The sequence below is a fragment of the Seriola aureovittata genome, chromosome 12 (assembly GCF_021018895.1).
Source record: "Seriola aureovittata isolate HTS-2021-v1 ecotype China chromosome 12, ASM2101889v1, whole genome shotgun sequence".
NCBI lineage: Eukaryota > Metazoa > Chordata > Actinopteri > Carangiformes > Carangidae > Seriola > Seriola aureovittata.
Window position 1 is genome coordinate 19,683,432 of NC_079375.1, and position 18,942 is coordinate 19,702,373.

At 41.1% G+C, this 18,942-nt stretch overlaps 3 protein-coding genes across 4 annotated transcripts in view; 2 read left to right on the top strand and 1 right to left on the bottom strand.

The window, feature by feature from the left end:
- Positions 1–14: 14 nt before the first annotated feature.
- Positions 15–5,861, top strand: colgalt2a (collagen beta(1-O)galactosyltransferase 2a). 2 transcript variants are annotated; one of them, XM_056391011.1, is made up of 13 exons: positions 15–116; positions 606–792; positions 1,113–1,223; positions 1,366–1,483; positions 1,618–1,752; positions 1,835–2,039; positions 2,946–3,065; positions 3,487–3,560; positions 3,654–3,760; positions 4,396–4,528; positions 4,652–4,779; positions 4,884–5,090; positions 5,237–5,861. In XM_056391011.1, the coding sequence occupies exons 3-13, from the start codon at positions 1,150–1,152 to the stop codon at positions 5,520–5,522; spliced, it is 1,587 nt and encodes a 528-aa protein (XP_056246986.1). In that variant the 5' UTR covers positions 15–116; positions 606–792; positions 1,113–1,149; the 3' UTR covers positions 5,523–5,861. The 2 variants fall into 2 exon arrangements, with proteins under 2 accessions (XP_056246986.1, XP_056246988.1); XM_056391013.1 differs by having other exon boundaries at positions 43–116; positions 609–792.
- Positions 5,862–6,601: 740 nt separating this feature from the next.
- zgc:153115 (uncharacterized protein LOC768186 homolog) lies at positions 6,602–13,632 on the bottom strand. The gene is made up of 2 exons (XM_056390997.1): positions 12,805–13,632; positions 6,602–11,119 (listed from the first exon to the last, which is right to left on the bottom strand). Exons 1-2 carry the CDS (start codon positions 13,301–13,303, stop codon positions 10,875–10,877), a joined length of 744 nt encoding a protein of 247 aa, XP_056246972.1. The 5' UTR covers positions 13,304–13,632; the 3' UTR covers positions 6,602–10,874.
- A 1,256-nt stretch (positions 13,633–14,888) lies between these two features.
- Positions 14,889–18,942, top strand: part of LOC130178610 (uncharacterized) — a 33,811-nt gene continuing 29,757 nt past the window's right edge. Inside the window, exons 1-9 of the mRNA XM_056390992.1 lie at positions 14,889–15,016; positions 15,211–15,261; positions 15,436–15,602; positions 15,683–15,753; positions 15,977–16,136; positions 16,395–16,532; positions 17,055–17,232; positions 17,336–17,478; positions 17,943–18,046. Coding sequence (XP_056246967.1) covers positions 14,953–15,016; positions 15,211–15,261; positions 15,436–15,602; positions 15,683–15,753; positions 15,977–16,136; positions 16,395–16,532; positions 17,055–17,232; positions 17,336–17,478; positions 17,943–18,046 — 1,076 coding nt within the window. The 5' untranslated portion in view covers positions 14,889–14,952. The remainder of the gene's footprint in view (positions 15,017–15,210; positions 15,262–15,435; positions 15,603–15,682; positions 15,754–15,976; positions 16,137–16,394; positions 16,533–17,054; positions 17,233–17,335; positions 17,479–17,942; positions 18,047–18,942) is intronic.

Genomic DNA, 18,942 nt, shown 5'->3' on the forward strand with positions numbered 1-18,942 from the left:
GCTGGAAAGAGAAAATCTAATCTTGTGTTCCGCGCTGCTGCCGGTCTGGTACGAGAGGCACGTTGCCAAAAACAATTCATCTCAGTCCCGCTCCTTTATTCTGTTATGTTGTTCAGGTAAGAAGAATAAAATATAAATTGATGATAGTGATTAATTGCTTATAAATAAGTAAAATTTATGCTTTTAAATTCATCTCTTTTTACAGTTTGTAAAGTATGATGCATAATTAAACATTTTTATTTTCAAACTTGGCAAATCTACTAAAGACATGAAGATCACGTGGGATGAGTGAAAGCTCCGGAACAGCTACAAAAGAGACCTTGAATAGAGATTGGTTTGTCAGCTTGTTACTGGGCTAAGGCGCTGGAACTAACCTCGGTTTTCTTCAGACTCTTTCTCTCTTGCTGTGTGTGTGTGTGTGTGTGTGTGTGTGTGTGTGTGTGTGTGTGTGTGTGTGTGTGTGTGTGTGTGTGTTTTATCATGTGTGTGTGAGTCTATCTCTCTCCCTCAGTTGCAACAGTCTGAGGCTGCAGAGACATAAAGGTGCCCTGCTGGAAATATGACTTTTGAATTTGTGGGATTCAGATTATTCATTGTGATTTTAGCAGGAGAGCTCTTCCTGCACACGAGCTCAGAGGAGCTGCCAGCTGATCATCTCCTCCAGCCAGAGTCCTCCCTGCTGAAACCCACAGTGCTGATCACCATCCTCGCACGTAACACACAGCACAGCCTCCCTTACTTCTTGGGATGCATTGACAGACTGGATTATCCGAAGGACCGAATTGCCATCTGGTAAAGTTACATTTATTCTTTGCATTGATTAGTTGATTAATAAAAATGTGTATTTATTTCTGGAAAAAGTAGAGACATTTGCTGGCATTATGTTTATGGAAGAGTTTCTTATGAAAAGATGCTGATTTGTTTGGAAGACCTCACACAAAACAATAAGCCAATATCTTAATTATTCGGATTTAGCAAAAGTGACATTAGCACCAACAAGCTAATGCTGATCAGTAAACAAAGCGATTCTCAAACAAGTGAGGAAAGACAGAAAGAAAGAAAGAAAGAAAGAAAGAAAGAAAGAAAGAATGAATTACTCTTTGTGATCTCAGGGCAGCGTCTGACCACAATGTGGACAACAGCACCGCCATGCTGCAGGAGTGGCTGAGAGGAGTCCAGCACCTGTACCACTCTGTGGAGTGGAGACCCGTGGATCGACCAAGGTGAACCACTGCCACAAAATACAATGTCTGAGGCAGCAACTTCATTTATTATCCACCATGGTGATTCTGTTTGATGGTGATTTAATGGAGTGGAAGTAAACCTGATCTCCTCTGGTTTTGTTCCTGTCTCTCTTTCTCTCAGCTCTTACGCAGACGAGCAGGGTCCAAAACACTGGTCCGACTCTCGGCTCAGCCATGTGATGAAGTTAAAGCAGGCGGCGCTCAGAGCCGCCAGACGACTTTGGACTGACTACATATTGGTGAGACAGTAAAAGACCCGAAGACAAAAAGAATGATGCATCTGATTGGTCAGAGAATTAATCCACTGTCACAGTATGTGGCGTATCATCAGTTCTGTCATCCACAGCATTAATGTTATTTCTCTGACCCTCAGTTTGTGGACAGTGACAACTTGCTGACGAACCGCCAGGTGCTGTCTGACATGATAGCGGAGAATCTGACTATTGTGGCACCCATGTTGGAATCAAAAAGTCTTTATTCCAACTTCTGGTGTGGCATTACTCCTCAGGTACAGTTTAACAGACATGCAAAACATGGCAATTCCACAAACTGGGATAATGATGGTGTGAAATCTTATAATACCCACACAGGGCTACTACAGACGAACCCCAGAGTATATTCCCATCCGTAAGTGGAAGCGGCAGGGCTGCTTTGCAGTCCCCATGGTGCACTCCACCTACCTGCTGGACCTGAGGCGCAGAGGCAGCCAAGCGTTGGCCTTCCACCCTCCTCACCCCCACTACCCCTACCACCTAGACGACATCATGGCCTTTGCTTTCTCTGCAAGGCAAGCAGGTCAGACCTTTGTCCAAATGTGTTTTGATTTAAGATTCTTTTCCTGTATGAAGTGTTGGCAGTCATCAGTTGTGTAGAGCAGGAAATATACAAACTTTACTGAGCTGGATGTGAATCACTTGGAATAAAATCCACTTCTGAGTTAAATCAATTTGACAAAGAGTTTAGAGAGAAAACACACTCTGTGTTGAACGTCTCTCCATCCGATGTCAGAGTTCGTCTTTAGAGGTTTTCTGACATAAACCAGATTGTGATCGGCATCATTTTTCCCAGTTTGTTGAAATGTGATGAAATAAAACAGTATATACGATCTACAGTACATTACAGTGTGTTTCAATACATAAGGCAAACAAACAGGATCACAGTTTAAAACATGTTCAAGACTTTCATTAAGAGACTTTGTGAATCGTTGTTTTTAATATCTTTATATACACCAGTATATACTGTGCTCACACTAATGGTAATCAGTCTTTAATCTTAAGAATGAAACTGCATTACATTTGGGAAGGTGCTTAAAGTAATTTAATGTTTAACAAAGATGAGACACTTCACTAACATAATTAACATCCTCATTAAAAAACACCTTTATCATTACAAGTCTGTATGAAAGTAATAAAGTAATAGCTGGACCATATGAAATATAGTCACAGTTTGAGTTTACTTATAAAGACACAGGTATAGACATAATATGATTAATATGCATTTAGATATTTACTTTATTACCACTGATTTTAATAATAGTATAAGCATTTCACTTTACACCATGTGGACCAGACTCTTTGTGTGACTACATCATTTTCACGTCATATCTTAATGTATCTTAACCATTAGTGATGAAATGTATCTGCTTTTCACATGATGAGAAGATCTTTGCAGTGAGACCTGAGTTGCTCTTCCCCTCTGCAGGGGTCCAGATGTTCGTGTGCAACAGGGACCGTTATGGATATTTACCTCTGCCCCTCGAGCAAGACCAGACACTGGAGGAGGAAGAGGAGAGTTTCACCCACACACTGACAGAGGCGCTCAGTAAGCTCTCTCTGTTTTATGAAGACTGACTCTGTAAGAGAGAATCCTGAACAACAGGAAGAGCTTTAAGTTTCTCTATCTTCAGCCTTTGTTCATCGTTTCCTTGGCCTGTGTGTGTGTGTGTGTGTGTTGTGTGTGTGTGTGTGTGTGTGTGTGTGTGTGTGGTGTGTGTGTGTGTGTGTGTGTGTGTGTGTGTGTAGTGTGTATGAGCATATTTGGCCTTTTTGACTCTCACAGTCCTGACACATGTCTCACTCCTCCGTAAAAGCCCACTGCCTCTCATTTCACCTCCTCTCCGTCTTTCACAGGAGTTAGATTTTGAACTGATCTAAGAAATTCCCCTGAAGCCAAACATCTGTTCTAGAAAAATGTAAATTGACTATATATTTACATGAAATGTCTGTGTGAACTTTCTTTCCAGTCGACTACACCATGAAGCCTTCACAGTATGTGCACGCTGTTCCTAAAGAACCAGGAAAGATGGGATTTGACGAGGTGCAGACACATTTTCAGTGGCACAGTAAAAATGTTTTCCAGTAGCAGATTGCTGTCTGAGTGAACACTCACTTTATTCTGCCCGACCTCTAGATCTTTCTGATCAACCTGAAGCGCCGCTCAGACCGGCGGGAGAGGATGTTGAGCTCTCTGTCCGTCCTCGGTATCAACGCCACACTGTCAGAGGCCGTGGATGGCAAGTATGACATGCACTAACAGAAGCAGTATTCAGAAGTAAGAATAAACACAGTGTAAAGATCCTCATTCATATTTGACAAAAACTGACAGTGTAGCAGGTAGAGCTCATTTCAGCTACTTTATATTAGTTTATATTGGGTAGTTTAGCTAGCTAGCTATAGCTTTTGATACTTTTGCTTCCGTACTTTAGTAAAATTTTGAATTGAGGACTGTCACTTACAACAGATTCAATTTACACTGTGGTTTTATTTTAAAGGATGTGAACTCTGCTCACACTGCTGCTAGTAACTAGCACATGCAACAGATATGACTGTAGTAGACTGAGTAGATGTATAAAGTGACATGAAATGGAAATACTCCAGTGAAGAACATGCACTTATATTTAGTAACTTTTTATGCAGTTTCTGTATGATCAAATGGGAAATTGGATGTAAGAACTTTTTGTTGGAAAACATAAAAAACTAGAGTTTTTTAATTTAAGTATCTTTAAAGGTGAGATTTAACCATATTAAGTCTCTCTACCTTCATGGAGTACGAGCTGATGGTGAAATGAGAAACAAGGCTCCAAATGTCAGGAAACGTTTTTCTCAGACTTACACTGACAATGATGAAATGTATTTTCTTTTATTGTCCACAGAGCATTGAACTCCTCTCAGCTGCAGGCCATGGGTATAGACATGCTGCCTGGGTATAAAGACCCGTATTCAGACCGTGTGTTGACTCGAGGGGAGATCGGCTGCTTCCTCAGCCACTACAACATCTGGAAGCAGGTACACTTTAACACTGTGCAGTTCAACGTACCGTGCACTGGAGCTGGTGCGTTTGTGGCGGTATGGACCGGTTTACCTCGAGGCTGCTCATGACAGTTATGGCTGTTGGGTGTCGCCTCCTAGGTGGTGCAGCAGGAACTGCAGCAGGTGCTTGTGCTGGAGGATGATGTCAGATTTGAGCCCAGATTTCGCAGCAGGCTGCTGGCCATCATGGACAACGTGATGAGAGTGGGACTCGACTGGGACCTGATGTAAGTGAGTTTTGGAAAAGGTGCATATTACCATTATTTTTTAAAGGGATTTTCTTTTCTTTTTTTACACAACATGCCTCACTCACTGACCTGTCTCTCTGAAGTTATGTGGGTCGTAAGCGGCTGCAGGTGAAGGAGCCAGAGTTCTGGGTGAAGGGAGTCATTAACCTCGTGCACCCAGGATACTCCTACTGGACCTTGGGGTACGTGCTGTCCCTGCAGGGGGCCGAGAAGCTCCTGCAGGCAAAGCCTCTGCACAAAATGCTGCCCGTTGATGAGTTCTTACCCATCATGTTCAACCAGCACCCCAAGTGAGTCTCATCTACAATTTAAATACTCAAACGTTAACCTTTGAATACCAGTGAAAGCTTTTTGTATTCAGTCTGAACTGAAGTGAAACTGCCTTGTTCTTCTTTTTTTTTTCTCTCCTAACATTCACACTTCCTTGTTCCCTCAGAGACGAGTACATGCAGTATTTTGAGCAGAGGGACCTGAGAGCTTTTTCAGCGGAGCCTCTGTTGCTCTTCCCCACACACTTCACCGGCGAGCCCGGCTACTTCAGCGACACAGAGACATCCACCATCTGGGACGATGAGGCAGTGGAAACAGACTGGGACAGAGACGGAGCCAAACACCGGCGTGAGCAGGAAACTGAGGAGCTTGGGTTTGGACGCGTGGCTTCTCATTCTGCTCGCGGTGACGTGCCTCCCGTCTCTGGCAGCGGACGCAAAGATGAACTCTAACTGGTTCAACAACCTGGGGGCAACCTCTGTGCAGTGTTTCTAAGATGGAAGGTTTTTTTTCTCAGTGTTAATTAGAAGAAACTCAAAGCATAAAACTGAAATAGAAAGTCTAAGAATGACGTTTTATCACAAAGACCTTCCTAAAGACCCAACTCAAAAGCCCTTATCACCTCAGTTGAAATTGGACTTTACTGATACATATTTACAAAATAGCCCACAGTCAAGTCAAGGACCAGGACCACCTGTGAACCAACACAGTCAAACATAGTGTGTAAGTCTTTTTCTGTTACAGCTGTTAAACATTAGACTTAGTTTAAGAAATAAAAGCCCAGAAATACACCCGTTTCTTAATTTCACTACATTGCACTAAAATCTACAGGCAAATACATGGTTTTTGTTATGATGCAACCATGAGAAAAAAAAGATTGAAAACTCTTTTTATACATTTTAATGGCATCAGTCAGTACGGACCTTTTTTCATTTTAACAAGGTTTTGTCAAATTATTGGTCCAATAATCTGGTTTAGTTTGAGTTTTGTGATATAGATTAAATGAAATGTTATAACATGAAATGTTTTTTGTAAAAATTTAATTTTTTGGTATGTAGTAATAATTAGAAAGTGTCATACAAATATCTTCCGACAAAAAGGATCTTATTAGATCCTAAAAGTTGTATTTTTAACATTGTAATATTAAATAGTCATTTTCCTTTTAGTCGTGGTGGCAGCAACAAACAAATATAACAAATGAAAGTGAACCTAACATTTTGTTTAGATCAGGGAAAAGAGCAGAAACAGCATCTAATGGAGACAAGTCCAAGATGGAGGTTTTAATCAAAGACTCCAGTCCTGACACTGACACGTTAACACAACCTGAGGCGCATCACCGCGTCAAGAAGTCACTTCTGTCTTTCAACAGTTGCAACATGATGCTCTTCAGTCATAAGCTTAGGACTCTAACTCATTATTGAATATCAGCTGAACCACATTACTCTCCTCAATAAGTCGATTCTGTTATTTCATTGAGTCCGACACTTTTTTAGTGTGACTTTTCACCAGAAAAAAAACATTCACACAACCATCAACTTAAGGATTTTTATTTAAAAAAAAAAAAAAAGCACTGGTATTTTCATGTCAAGCAAACAATGGAACTATTTAATATTAGTACTGTTCCATATCACAAAGTGAGTTATGAAAAGAATAATTAAACCACACAAATGATACGTTTTGTTTGTAATAAATTAATCGGCATAACAAAAGAAATAAAACATGCTTGTACTTCGGTGTTGCACAGGAAATATTGAAAGTCCAATGCTCAAAATTTAAGACACCTGAGAATATAAATATCAAAACAGCTTGTTGCAGCAATTATTTAGTTCCACAGTTCCTCCTATTCACCTTAACTAAAGCTTTGAAAGAGGATTTTAAAAATTACATTAATGTAAAAATTAGGCATCAATTTAAAAAACATCCGTTTCTGTACAATGTGCATATCTGAATTAGTGTGGTGACAAGAGAAATTATCGCTTTTTTTTTCTTTTTCTTCTCAGCAAGGCAGCGCAGCAAAAATTAAATCCAAAGTGGATAATGCTCGTCTGTCATCAAGCCACATTCAGTGATATGAACAAACAGATTTGGACTGAGCTCTTTCAATCAATATCTGCAGTGAAGTGACAGTCTACAGGTATTTTTTTACATTTTAATAACGCTTCTCAGCCTCTGCCCCAGCCAGCAGTGACTCTTTCCCTTGGTAACTTAAACAGCTGCTGAGCTTTGATGACAGGGACTGTTGGTGCAGGATTTATCCAGTAGATTCATTTACCACTGTCTATTAACAACAGAAGTTCATTGAGGCAGGGAAACAGAAACTCTGTTGCTACACAGGTAGTAGTGATGTTGCATATACAGACAATAGAAGGACAAGGCTACATAACAGACCACCTAGCTGATAAAAACTGAAACCCAAGGCTCAATGGCTTTATAGGAATTTCTGAAAGATAGGTTGGATGGATGCTGTACAGATACCGCAAAGGAAAGAAAAAATCTGTGAGGTATGTTCTTCTTGTGATATTATAGCTTTGAGACCCGGGCAGAGTCTGAGTGAAAAGACACTTCCATCTGTTAGAAAAGATGGAAGGATATATTTCCATTTGACAACGTAGAAAACAGGTATATTGTGTGTGTTCCTTTGTTAAACAGTCCATGTGTTCAAGGTTACTGCCAGCAGCAACCAAAAACTGTCAACAGATTGAACCTCTGAGGAAATGTGTACAAAATTCCAAAGCATGGCATTCACTACAATGAGTACAGTTCCTGTTCAAATCAACAGATCAACAGTGAAATGGCATATGAAGATGGTTTGACGTGTGAAGATGGTTTGACGTGTGAAGATGGTTTGACGTGTGAAGATGTTCTCTTTGATCTTAGTGTGGAGGAAACAAAGTCGACAGACCTGGGAGCAACGAATGACGTATGTCCCATCTAGAAAATTAAATCAAATTCATTTCAAAATTCAAATTAAACAAATTCCACAACATGAGATGGCCTGGGTGACTAAGCAAACACTAAAATAAACAAAAGTAAAAACAACAACTACCCAGTTCTTTTATCACGCTTTCTAAAGCACTTGGACAAAAAGGCAGTTTTACAAACCATTGGTTATTAACACATTAGCAAAGTTCCACAGTGCTTGCTTGTAGAAGCATAGTAACAGTGCAAGCCATTACACTATTCAGCCAAATACACCTGTAAGAAAAAAGTGCCATATTGCATAATGAGTATTTGTAATGAGCCCAGAGGAGGACATATATACCTATACAATGATTCAACTGTAAACATGGTGCAAAGTAGTTATGACATAGTTTAAGGCTTTCAGAGTTTCCTGAAGTATTGTTGTTCACTGAGATAAAGGAATATGTACATGAGTTGGACAAACAGTGTGGAAACATTAAAAAAAGAAAAGATTCAACCTCTCTAGAATCAGACCTGGACACTGCATGTACGCCAATAGATTTTAAATATCTACTTTACATGAGGTTTGCTTGATTCTGTTAAACGTGAAAATAATTTTTCTGTAATAATTCCTAAAATACATGAGGTTTGTTTTGGCAAGATTGGAATATTGAGGTTCCAGCTTGCTCAAATGTACTAAAGTTTTTTAATAAATCCTCATTTGTGTTTGTTTTTTCCAGCATAGTACCAAACCTTTATAACAGCGGCAATTTTAATTTATCAAACACAAATGTAATAACATCATTAATGGCTGCATCCCATTTAGAAGTGTCTGCCTACAAGTACTGTGCATGCTGGTTCAATGGCACACCTGCAGAGAACAGAGCCATCGTTATCGTTAGTTACACCTGTGCTTCTGCTGCTTTGACAAGTTATAACGTCCTCCACAATAAAGGTCTACTGGTATTAGCTCTCCTAAATGGGGACAGACTGACCATGTTTAAATTACTTTGATATATTTTATACAAATTTTGAGTTAAGACCGCAGTTTGCCGGCTGTTGAAACTCAAACCGTGTAAAGAAACATCTTGCACACCTGATCCTGAAAAATATGTTCAGCCATCTGGCTCCACACCCCTGATGAGTGGGGTGAATGCTTTTACTTTGAAGGCAGCGAGCTGAATATCAAGCTCAACTCATGTCATCTTTTTCTCCCTAAATATTTTGATATTATCACATACACTTTTCCCAGTTCTGTCGCTAACAAAAATGTAAATAAAAAAAAAAATAAATAAACATACACACTGACACTCACAGGCAATACCATCCTATCAAGCGTATACTGTTACCCCTAATATAAGGACTACAATTCATCACGTATTAATTCTGCTGCTAGTAGCTTTACCATGTTTCTACATTAAAAGCTTATATACATTTGCATCAGTATTAGACATAATACTACTGTGTATTATGTGTCAGCATTTCATGAATGATTACTGATCAAGCCTCAAGGATGGCGTGCAAACAGCTCTTCTACAGTGAAGTTTGATCCACTTTCTGGCAAAATTAATATTTGATCTATTGTTAAATTCGATATATTGACAAATATCACCTCAATGTTGTTTACTAATGCAAAAAAAAAAAAAAAAAAAAATCAAGGAATGTGTCATCACTAAAACTTTGAATATGGACTTGCAAAGCTAAAAACAAACAAACAAAAAAAGCTAAAAAGCTTCTAGTCACTGCTTCGCTACCTAACATCACAATATTGTGCTACTCATGGTAAATAAATGGTACTGAAGAGTACAACAATAATCAGCAAATTAACCACAAGAAAACAGAGGAGTTTTGGCCGATGATGAATGTGCAGATTTGTACAGAAAACGTGAAAAATCCCTGCAATTTGTGAAAGTGTTTCAGTTTGAGAAAATGAGGTTATGTTTAGGGTTGGGTTTATTTTACCGAATAAAATCTGCTTCATGATTCCGATTCTTATCGAACCCTGATTAAGAAAGAAAAACCAGAATATGTGGAAAGCAAAAACCACATTTATTTTTTACAAGGTTTTGACTGATAAACTTTTTTTTGTTTGTTTTTGGTTAAAAGAAAGACAAATATATATTCTCTGTTTGCCATGCAAACTTGAATTGATTTTAAAGTAGTTTTTACTTTCTGAAGCATTAATAAATGGCTTTTCAGAATTTTTGCATCAGTCTGATAGGCACCTTGATTTGTCCAGCATTTAATTCAGAGGACAAACCAAAAACTGACATTCCCATCTGGTTATTTGATCTATAAAACGTTTCACCATTGAATTTCAGTATGTTATCACACAGGATATTAAAATGCTCTGCATTCTTACATCATGTCATCATATTAAAATGACTTTCCTCCCTCACATATTTATTTTCATACAGTGATCACATTTCATTGTATTATTAGTCTTTTGTGAAGCGTAGTTTCACTTTTGAAACCTAGCTCCAGTCTGCCACATTGTAAACATCATACACGTGCTTTGATACACGTGTAACCTGCAATGTAAATGGAAGTGCAGTTAGTTCAGACTCTGCTTTCAGGAAACGATAAGTGGAATCGAAAAGCACATTTGTTAACAAATCCTCAGTTCTTATAGATTTGAAACATTCTCAATACCCAACCCTAGTTATGTTGAGCAGGTGGATAGTGGTCACATGACTCATCTGTGTGGATGGAGAGATGAGGCTACTTCCCCCTCACATCCAGCTCTGTGTGTGTTCGCTTGTGTATGTGCACATTTTACAGTACAACACAACAATGCTCAATCCTAATCAGTGGATCTGATTGTAGCTGGTTAACTTGAAACCACCGACATCTTCTGTGCTCTGCTGACCCCAGTACACAGGAAACCCCCATCCCAAACCATCCTAATGGTGCACAGCTGGGCTGGAAGCAGAGGATGCGCCCTTGTTGCGTCCCAACATGGCGGGCTGGAAGTCAGGATGACGGCGGGCGTGCTTGATCAGGTGGTCGCTGCGCATGAAGCGCTTGTCGCACAGTGGGCACAGGAAGCGTTTTTCTCCTGTGTGGGTGCGGGTGTGGCGTGCAAGCTCATCGGAGCGGGCGAACTTCTTCTCGCAGTCAGGCCAGGTGCATGGGAATGGCCTCTCACCTGCAGCATGGACACAGAAGAGAGCAGGGTTAACCAGTAAGCACCATGTCATTGACCGCTTACAATACAACAAGTTTACGTTACAAGCATGCAAAAGATTTGTTTAATGACTAAAAACATGTTAGAAGCAGTAACAGGAGACTTGATTAGTGCAAAGCAGTGTTGCTCACCATTTGGCCTATAAAATGTCAGAAGATATGTATAAATCCAAGGTGACATCTTGTTTTGTCTGACCAACAGCGCTAAACTGCAAAATATTTGCTTTCTATTACATAACACAAAGAAATACAGTAAATCCTCGCAACTAAGATGGAAACCAGGGAACTTTTAGCTAGTTTGGCTTTGAAAATGGCCAAACGACTGATTATCAAAATAGCTGTCGATTAATTCTACACTGACCAACTGATCGATTAATTTAAATTGAATCTCTTCAGCTCCAAGATGTGCAATTTATGTATATGTAACAGCTGGGTAGCTGGATTCATACTTCAAAGAATAGTTTGAATAAATACATAGATTGTGACATGAATCCACAGCCTGCATTTTTTTTTTTATGGAATATGGTGGAGACAAAAAATATTAATCTCTACATAGTTAAATACGTGACAAAACATTTCTAGGATTTAGATTCTCCAGATAAGTCTTCATAATCTACTAGTAGCCTTAATCTCTTGCAGGCAACACGAGTCAAACCCCCGATAAGCGAGTAGGATGCTCGGTGCCATTTTCAAGATCACAAAGCCAAGCCACGTTGTTGTTGTAGGACTCTTTGAGGGCGTTCCCACCACAGTTCCTTTGAGCCGCTTCCTGCCCTTAATCCGTTTGCGCCTGCTCAGTGACCCCGAACACACCGATTCCCCTCATTTTGCGAAATAAAAAAAATAAATCACATGAACATTTACTACGTGCCACAGAGCTCTGCTATCATTCTCTCTGGCCTGTTTCCAACTAAATCTAGCTTTTAACATCGTGCCAACACACGATTGCGATCTAAAGTAACAAAACGGATTGTTAAGTGATTTGAAACAACATATTCTGCCATATTGCCTCAGCAAACACCCAAAAACTAATGAAAAGGTGTAGTATGTCACATTCAGGGCTGACGCATCCACTATCGGACGCGCCTCCCTCTACAGCTCTCCGTCATACGGTTTATTAAAAATGCTGCAGATAAAGCCCATGTGAGCTCATCAGCAGACCCCCACGAAGAGGATGTGATGCCCACAAAAAAAACGAGGAGCCAAACATCGAGCACTTGCTGCCACCATCAACAGGAGAGGCTGTGTCCGACAATGAACTCACTGCCCCCGACGTTAAGGTTTCGTCTTACGTTCATTTCATATGCAAATCCAATCGGGAGGAAGACCTTCGTCACCGGTTTTAACGTCCAGCCCAGTTCTTTTGTTAGTTTACTTCTTTGTCAGAGACTCTGAAGGGGAGTCTTTCTGTCCGTCCCTCTTTGTTTGGCCACGTTATTTAACCAAGTTGGAGGTAAATGAGGAAAAAACAGCCACCACCATGCTGCTATGAACTAATCCCATTGAGTACAACATAGCTTCCCACATTAGCTGATATAATGGTCATAACAATACGGGTGTGAATGTCACCGACAAAGCAGAAGTTGAGGACAAAGTTTATATTCAGGTGTTAGCTACACAACGTGTGAGCTTTTGTTGTCTCCATACCTGTGTGTGTCCGGATGTGTGCCTTCAGGTGGGACGATTTCCCGTAAACTCTGTCGCATCCGTCAAAAGTGCACTGATGTCGCTTCACCGGGGACCGCGGGGCCCCCACGCCTCCTCCTCCCCCCCTCAGCTGCTGCTGCTGTCCGGGGATCGGGGTGGCGGAGGGGGTCATGGTAGGAGTGGTTGGGTCGGACAACGTGGTGTAACCGCTCTCTCCACATGATGAGTTACTGTTCTCCGAGTAGGCCGACATGGGGCGGAACTTACCGTGCAGGTCGGTGAGGATACCGGCCACCGCCAACATGTTCGCCCCCTCCAGCCCCAGAGTCTCCCGCACTTCCCTATCCTCTCTCGACCCGTCGGGCTCCCCAGGGAGCAGGCCCACCATGGCCGGCTGGCTGGCGGGGACGACCGGGGTGGGTCTATGCAGGACAGGACCGCTAGATATCGATACCAGACACTCGGCAGCGAAATAATCAGACGAAGCAGTCAACGACATCGTTATCTGCTTTGCTTTGTTGGCTTTAGCTAGAAAAAAAATAACGAAAAAAAATCCGCCAGGAGGGGCTAACGGTAGTCTGATCCCGACCTCGTTTTCATCAAACTCGTCGAACTAACCGTTCCCAGTTGAGCCTTGAAACCGCCATACAGCGTGTCAGTAGTTTGAGAATTACTAAGTAAGTCAAAGAAAAGGCACAAAAATCTATAATAATGTACTAAAACCGTGTTAATACCTCCGGACCAACATGCGTGCACCTCTCAGTCTGACGGTTCATTGTGTCTGAGCCTCAGAGTAGCCGGTCAAACCTACGCCCCCCCAGGATGCATTCAGGGACTATCAGTGAAAATGTTTTGGAGGGTGTTTATCCGTTTGAATCTCTGTAAAGGCCAAATCAATGCTTTTATTTTGTCGTTACTGTAACTGCAGTATCGATTTGCTAAGTGATACATTTAACTTAATGCCCTAAAGCAAGTCACAAATCGCACTATCAAGCACAAATGGAAAAATCTGTCACCTAGTTGTGCTATTTAAGTGTATTTTTCACATTACCTCCAAACTGCAAGGATAATTATTTTATATTTTGGCATTCTAAAATATATTTGCCATAATTAATGTAACAAACTAACCTACCACTACTATCTGAAGACCTGAAAGTTTGGGTGAAAGCGGGTTAACGGTATTTTTCAAATGGAGTTCTTAAATACTACTTTTCCAAGTGTTTGAATGCAGCGTCACTCCGCGGTACGCGCTATCTGACGTCGGAAGCTCGGGCGTGGACCGCGGCGGGTGCATCGTGGAAAGTAGGTGGCAGGCAGCTTGGGTAATGATGGGGGGAAGGAGATTGTGATGAAAGGCTTGTTGGATAATTTAACTTGAGCCCAGTCAAACGCTGGAGAATGTGGCTGAGTGGTGGAGGGCTTTTCAGTTCAGTGGGCCCCACCAAATCTCCACTTTTTCATTTGTTTTTATCCATAAGACACAGACACTAGATGTTTCGCCCCTCTTTTGCCTACTCTCAACTGTACTTGTTTGTCTTCAGAAAAGTCTGAATCGGCCTTTAAGAGGTTAGAACCCATATTGGTTGTGTGGTTTATTGATTATGGTCATATTGACAGTGTGTGTGTGTATCCTCCAAACAAATCTATTTAATTGTAAGGATGGTATAATAGCATAAACACTTTGGTTGTTATTTCATGCTTTGTTTTGTTGTGCTGTTTTTTGTACTATGTTAAAAGGTGTTCTCATTGTCCACTTCTTCATAATGCACCTTGCTATATGATCTAACTATGTCTCAGACTGGATATCTGCTGCCTGCCCATCCCCTTTAAACTGTTTAACTTTCCTTCAATAAACAGAATTTTCTCCCCATATGAGGCTCATGTCTTATGTCTGTCCAAGTCAATGAGAGTATAGGAAAACCTCATTTTTTTATGAGGCCCTGTGCAGTGTCAAGTGATTGGCTCAGTGGATGTTTGTAGCTCCAGTCTGGAAGGTATTTCCTGATTGGTTGCTGTGAGCAGTATGGGTCACTGTGGAAGCCCACGTACAAGTGTGGTCATTCAGTGGCTGTGAACAGTGCTTGGTTTTCATCTCACTTACATGTGGAGGCTCGGAGGCAGCCAGACCTGCTGTGACTTGGGGTTGCTATGGCCGTGTCCTTATTATGGCTTCATTGTCTACATGTTATACTGATTTTCCTCCTACTACATGGTGAGTTTTATGGCTTTTGATGTGAGATATGTGAATTTTTAATGTGTTATTTTCCACTGAAAACACAGTCAACTGGTGTCACGATGACATGACTGTGAGTGTTACAGATGTATAGAAATAAGTTATAAATAGAAAAAAAGTTATATTATTTGTCAGCAATTCTGAGATGTTTGTACCTGACTCTCTCTGTGCAGTAGGTGATTGCTTTCAGGTGGAACCAAATCTCTGTGATTCAAGTTGTGCTGGTGAGAATTTTGTTTGTTTCTCCCTTTCATGCACGTTGCATCTGATGCATGCTAATTGACAAATACATCCATAATACGTTTTGTTTCTTTTCTGTGTTGATTAGCAAATCACAAGATTTTCCTCAATGATTTTTTCTTTTTTTGATTTTTTATTGTATTATTTCATGTCCACAGGGCTTCCTACCCCTGACTTGTCCTTTCAGAGAGGGGTGAGGTATACTTACAGGTATAGCACGACAATTACCACCACCCTTCATGGCTCCAATGCTGGCAGGAATGGACTGGCTTTGGACTGTGTGGTTGATATTGATGTGGTCTCCAAGTGTCACCTAATGATGCAGGTCAGCTTTGTTAAAACTGTTTGTAAAATACTGCAAAAAGTCTATGATAATGTGGTTTCATGTACACGTTTGTCCAACAGATTAGGAATCCGCAGATAAAACGGCTTTCCCCTCAGAAGGAACACTCTGTGCAGCGCTTAAAAAGCCTGAGGTAATACATGCAATTGAGTGAATGAATGCATGATTTACCTTTTATCTGCTCAGTTATTTTGCATATGTGCATGTGGTCTCAGTCTGCAGTGTTCACAGTGAAAATCCAGGTCATTTTGGAATGCTACAACTGTTTTTCCTATGAATGTGATACTCTTTTAGGACGCTCCACTTGTCTGTGTTATCGGGTCTCAGGGGGCTCATCTGGTGTTTTTGTTTCTCAGGGAGTCACTAGAGAGAACGCGCCTCAAGTTCTCCCTCCAGGGGGGAAAGGTCACGGCCCTCTGTCGCCAGGAGGGGGAGCAGGTGTGGGCCCTCAACATTAAAAGGGCTCTACTGAGCATGCTCCAGACCTCCCGTACGACCGCCAGACAGGAAATGGAGGTGAGGGTTCATAAGGGTCATGGTCTATGTAGTATGTGCCCAGTTTACACAGATATTTACATGTAAAGAGATTTGTATAAATCTGTGCAGGAAACCAGTCTTAATGGAGATTTCAGAATAAAACAAGAGCAACAACAGCTCCGTCTATAGTCTGACAGATACCACCTCTACTTTTACTACTAACAATAACTGACATTAACACCATCATGCCATAATATGTTGTGATTATCTGACTTTCCTTTACTGCCTCTCTCTCAGACAGATGTGTACGGGACGTGCAGCAGCAGATATGAGAGGCGAGGACCGGTGTTGTTAAAGACCAGGGATCTAAAACAGTGCCAAGAGTCCAGACTGGCAAACTTCTGGCCTCATTCAGTGGCTTTAACTGAAGATACAGTGAGTTCACTCCTCTGTCTGTTCAAAATGTATGGTAACGTATCTGCCATTGAGGACACTGAGGTCTTGGACTTTTTCTGGGAATTTTGGGGGACATATACTCTCAATAATTATAAAGATACGCCAGTGTTATAGGCTGATTCCAATAGTTTGAGACTCAGTATATTTGAATATGATTACCTTTAGGTACAATAAATTTATAAAGGATTTAGTTTTTCTTCAACAGAAACAGACATTTAGACTCTCGTTTCAGGAAGCAGAAAAATAGGCACGGGGGGTTGGATTGCAGGACTTTGACCCACAACCACATCAATTCTAAAATCGCAGCTCTGGCACTTAAGGCAGATTATTTTCTATCTGACTACAAGAAAAAAGGAAGTTGAAAAAGGGTGATGACACTGGTTGTCACTTGAGATTTTTCTGTACCACAGAATAAGAGGATATGTTTTTTTAGACCACTATTATAAATATAACATCAGTCATTGATTCTCAAGGGAGGTTTGTTTCCTGTCTTTTTGCTAGTCAGTGCAGTCAGAACTACACTGTGTTCAGCGCCATGGATCTACAGTGATGGAGGAGGTCAACTGCACTGAAGCTGTTTCCATGGTAACATGGTCCAGGCCTGCAGGGTCAGTGAAGACCCAAACAGTGTCTACGCTGCTCCTGCTCAGAGCCCAGCCAGGGAGTCCTTCTGCAACAGGTCAGGAACCATTTTGCTCTATAAAATAATGTTGCATTTCTGTATCAGCTTGAACTGTATGAGCGACAGATCCTGATGCTTGTTCCCCTCATTGCTCCGGCAGATTCTTTAAGTCATGGTGTGCTAACCAACCTGCAGTTTGAAGACGAAGGAGCTGCACGGCCAGGAAAACCCAAGTCATCAACACTACAGCAAACCAGTCAGACCGTCAGGATGTTATGTAGCATCACCTCAGACCCACAACTGGTAGGCCTCAAATGCAACAGGTTTTTAAGAGGCTTTTTAACTGTATTTATCTGTAAGAAATACTCATTGTGTGTTTCAGTTTACCTGATTTACGCTTTAGGTGCTGCCGCTCCTTCAGCAATGAATATGAATCACTTTTAAGTAGGCTGTCCCTGCCAGACCGCTGTAAGCTTGTTTGGGTTTGTAAGTTGTGGTTTGACTTCCCCTGAGGCTTTGCTGTGTATATGAGCCAATGATTTTAATGTCTCCCATACACAGGAGGTTAGTCAAACCCAGTCTGGCAACCTTCAACATAGTCTATTTACTTGGGAACTGTTTAAAAGAGGCCCTCAGAGCCAAAGGCTGACACCCTGTGATATAATTACTGTTTGGGGATCAGGGGATCAATGAGATGAAAATGTATGTTCACAGTTCTGCCGGAGGCCATATGTCCATATATGTGTGTCCATTTTATCTGCTCCTAGGTCTCACAAGAGTTCCTTCAACTGGCTTTCCAACTGAGAGATCTGACTCTCTCTCAACTCAAGACACTCTGGCAAGAAGCGTCTTTCAAGTGCCACGATGACTGGTCAGTATTTTTTTTTTTGTGCACAGTCCTTCGTAGTATATCAATGTGTCTCCAACATAGCTGTGTCAGTGGCACACTCTGCGTTATAGATGTATAGTAAAACATCTAATCTAGCAGCAATGGTGAAAGGACTCTTGTTTATGCCTTATAATGAGAAAAATACACAGCCCCTGGCCCGAGTCATGACGTAAACAAAGGACAGTCTGTGTGGGACAGTAGACAACTTAATGAGAAACTGCTCTGAGGCACAGATGACCCAACATGCCAGTGTCTTCTCCTCACTTCATAGTATCATCTACCACTGAAAATAGCAAATACCGCCTTCATCACAGAGCACATTTTGACTTGTCAAACACAGGTGTGTCTAATAACCTAATTAACCCACACTGCAGTTAGTGGTGGCGGCTCCTCATATTGTGCGTTCTGGTTCACCGCATGGGTTTAAGGTGACGTACAACACTTTGAGAAAATTGATATGTTTATATGTTAGCTGTTAGCTTAGCATTAAGACTGGAGACAGCTGTGAAGGTGACAAACCCTGCCTGGCAGCACCTCTAAAACTCACTAATTAAAACGTTATATCTTGTATGTTTGATCGATACAACACTGAGCTGTAAAAGCGACACGTTGTGGGGTGGGGAAGGAGTGTTTTGCTTTGTTTTGTTTTTTAGCCAAGCAACCAGCGGAGAATTCAGGAAGTCACTGCAGCCAGCCAAGTATACATGTAAAACCACAGTGTGTCAAGAGTTACACCTTTGTTTTTGCATGGATTAAACAAACAAGATATAATATGGCAAGTGAAAACATCAGATGAAATATCTTTTCACAGTTACAATTTAAAGAGTTTAGCACAAAGAAACAGTCACATGTCTTTTTTACACCTTTTTATGTGTTAA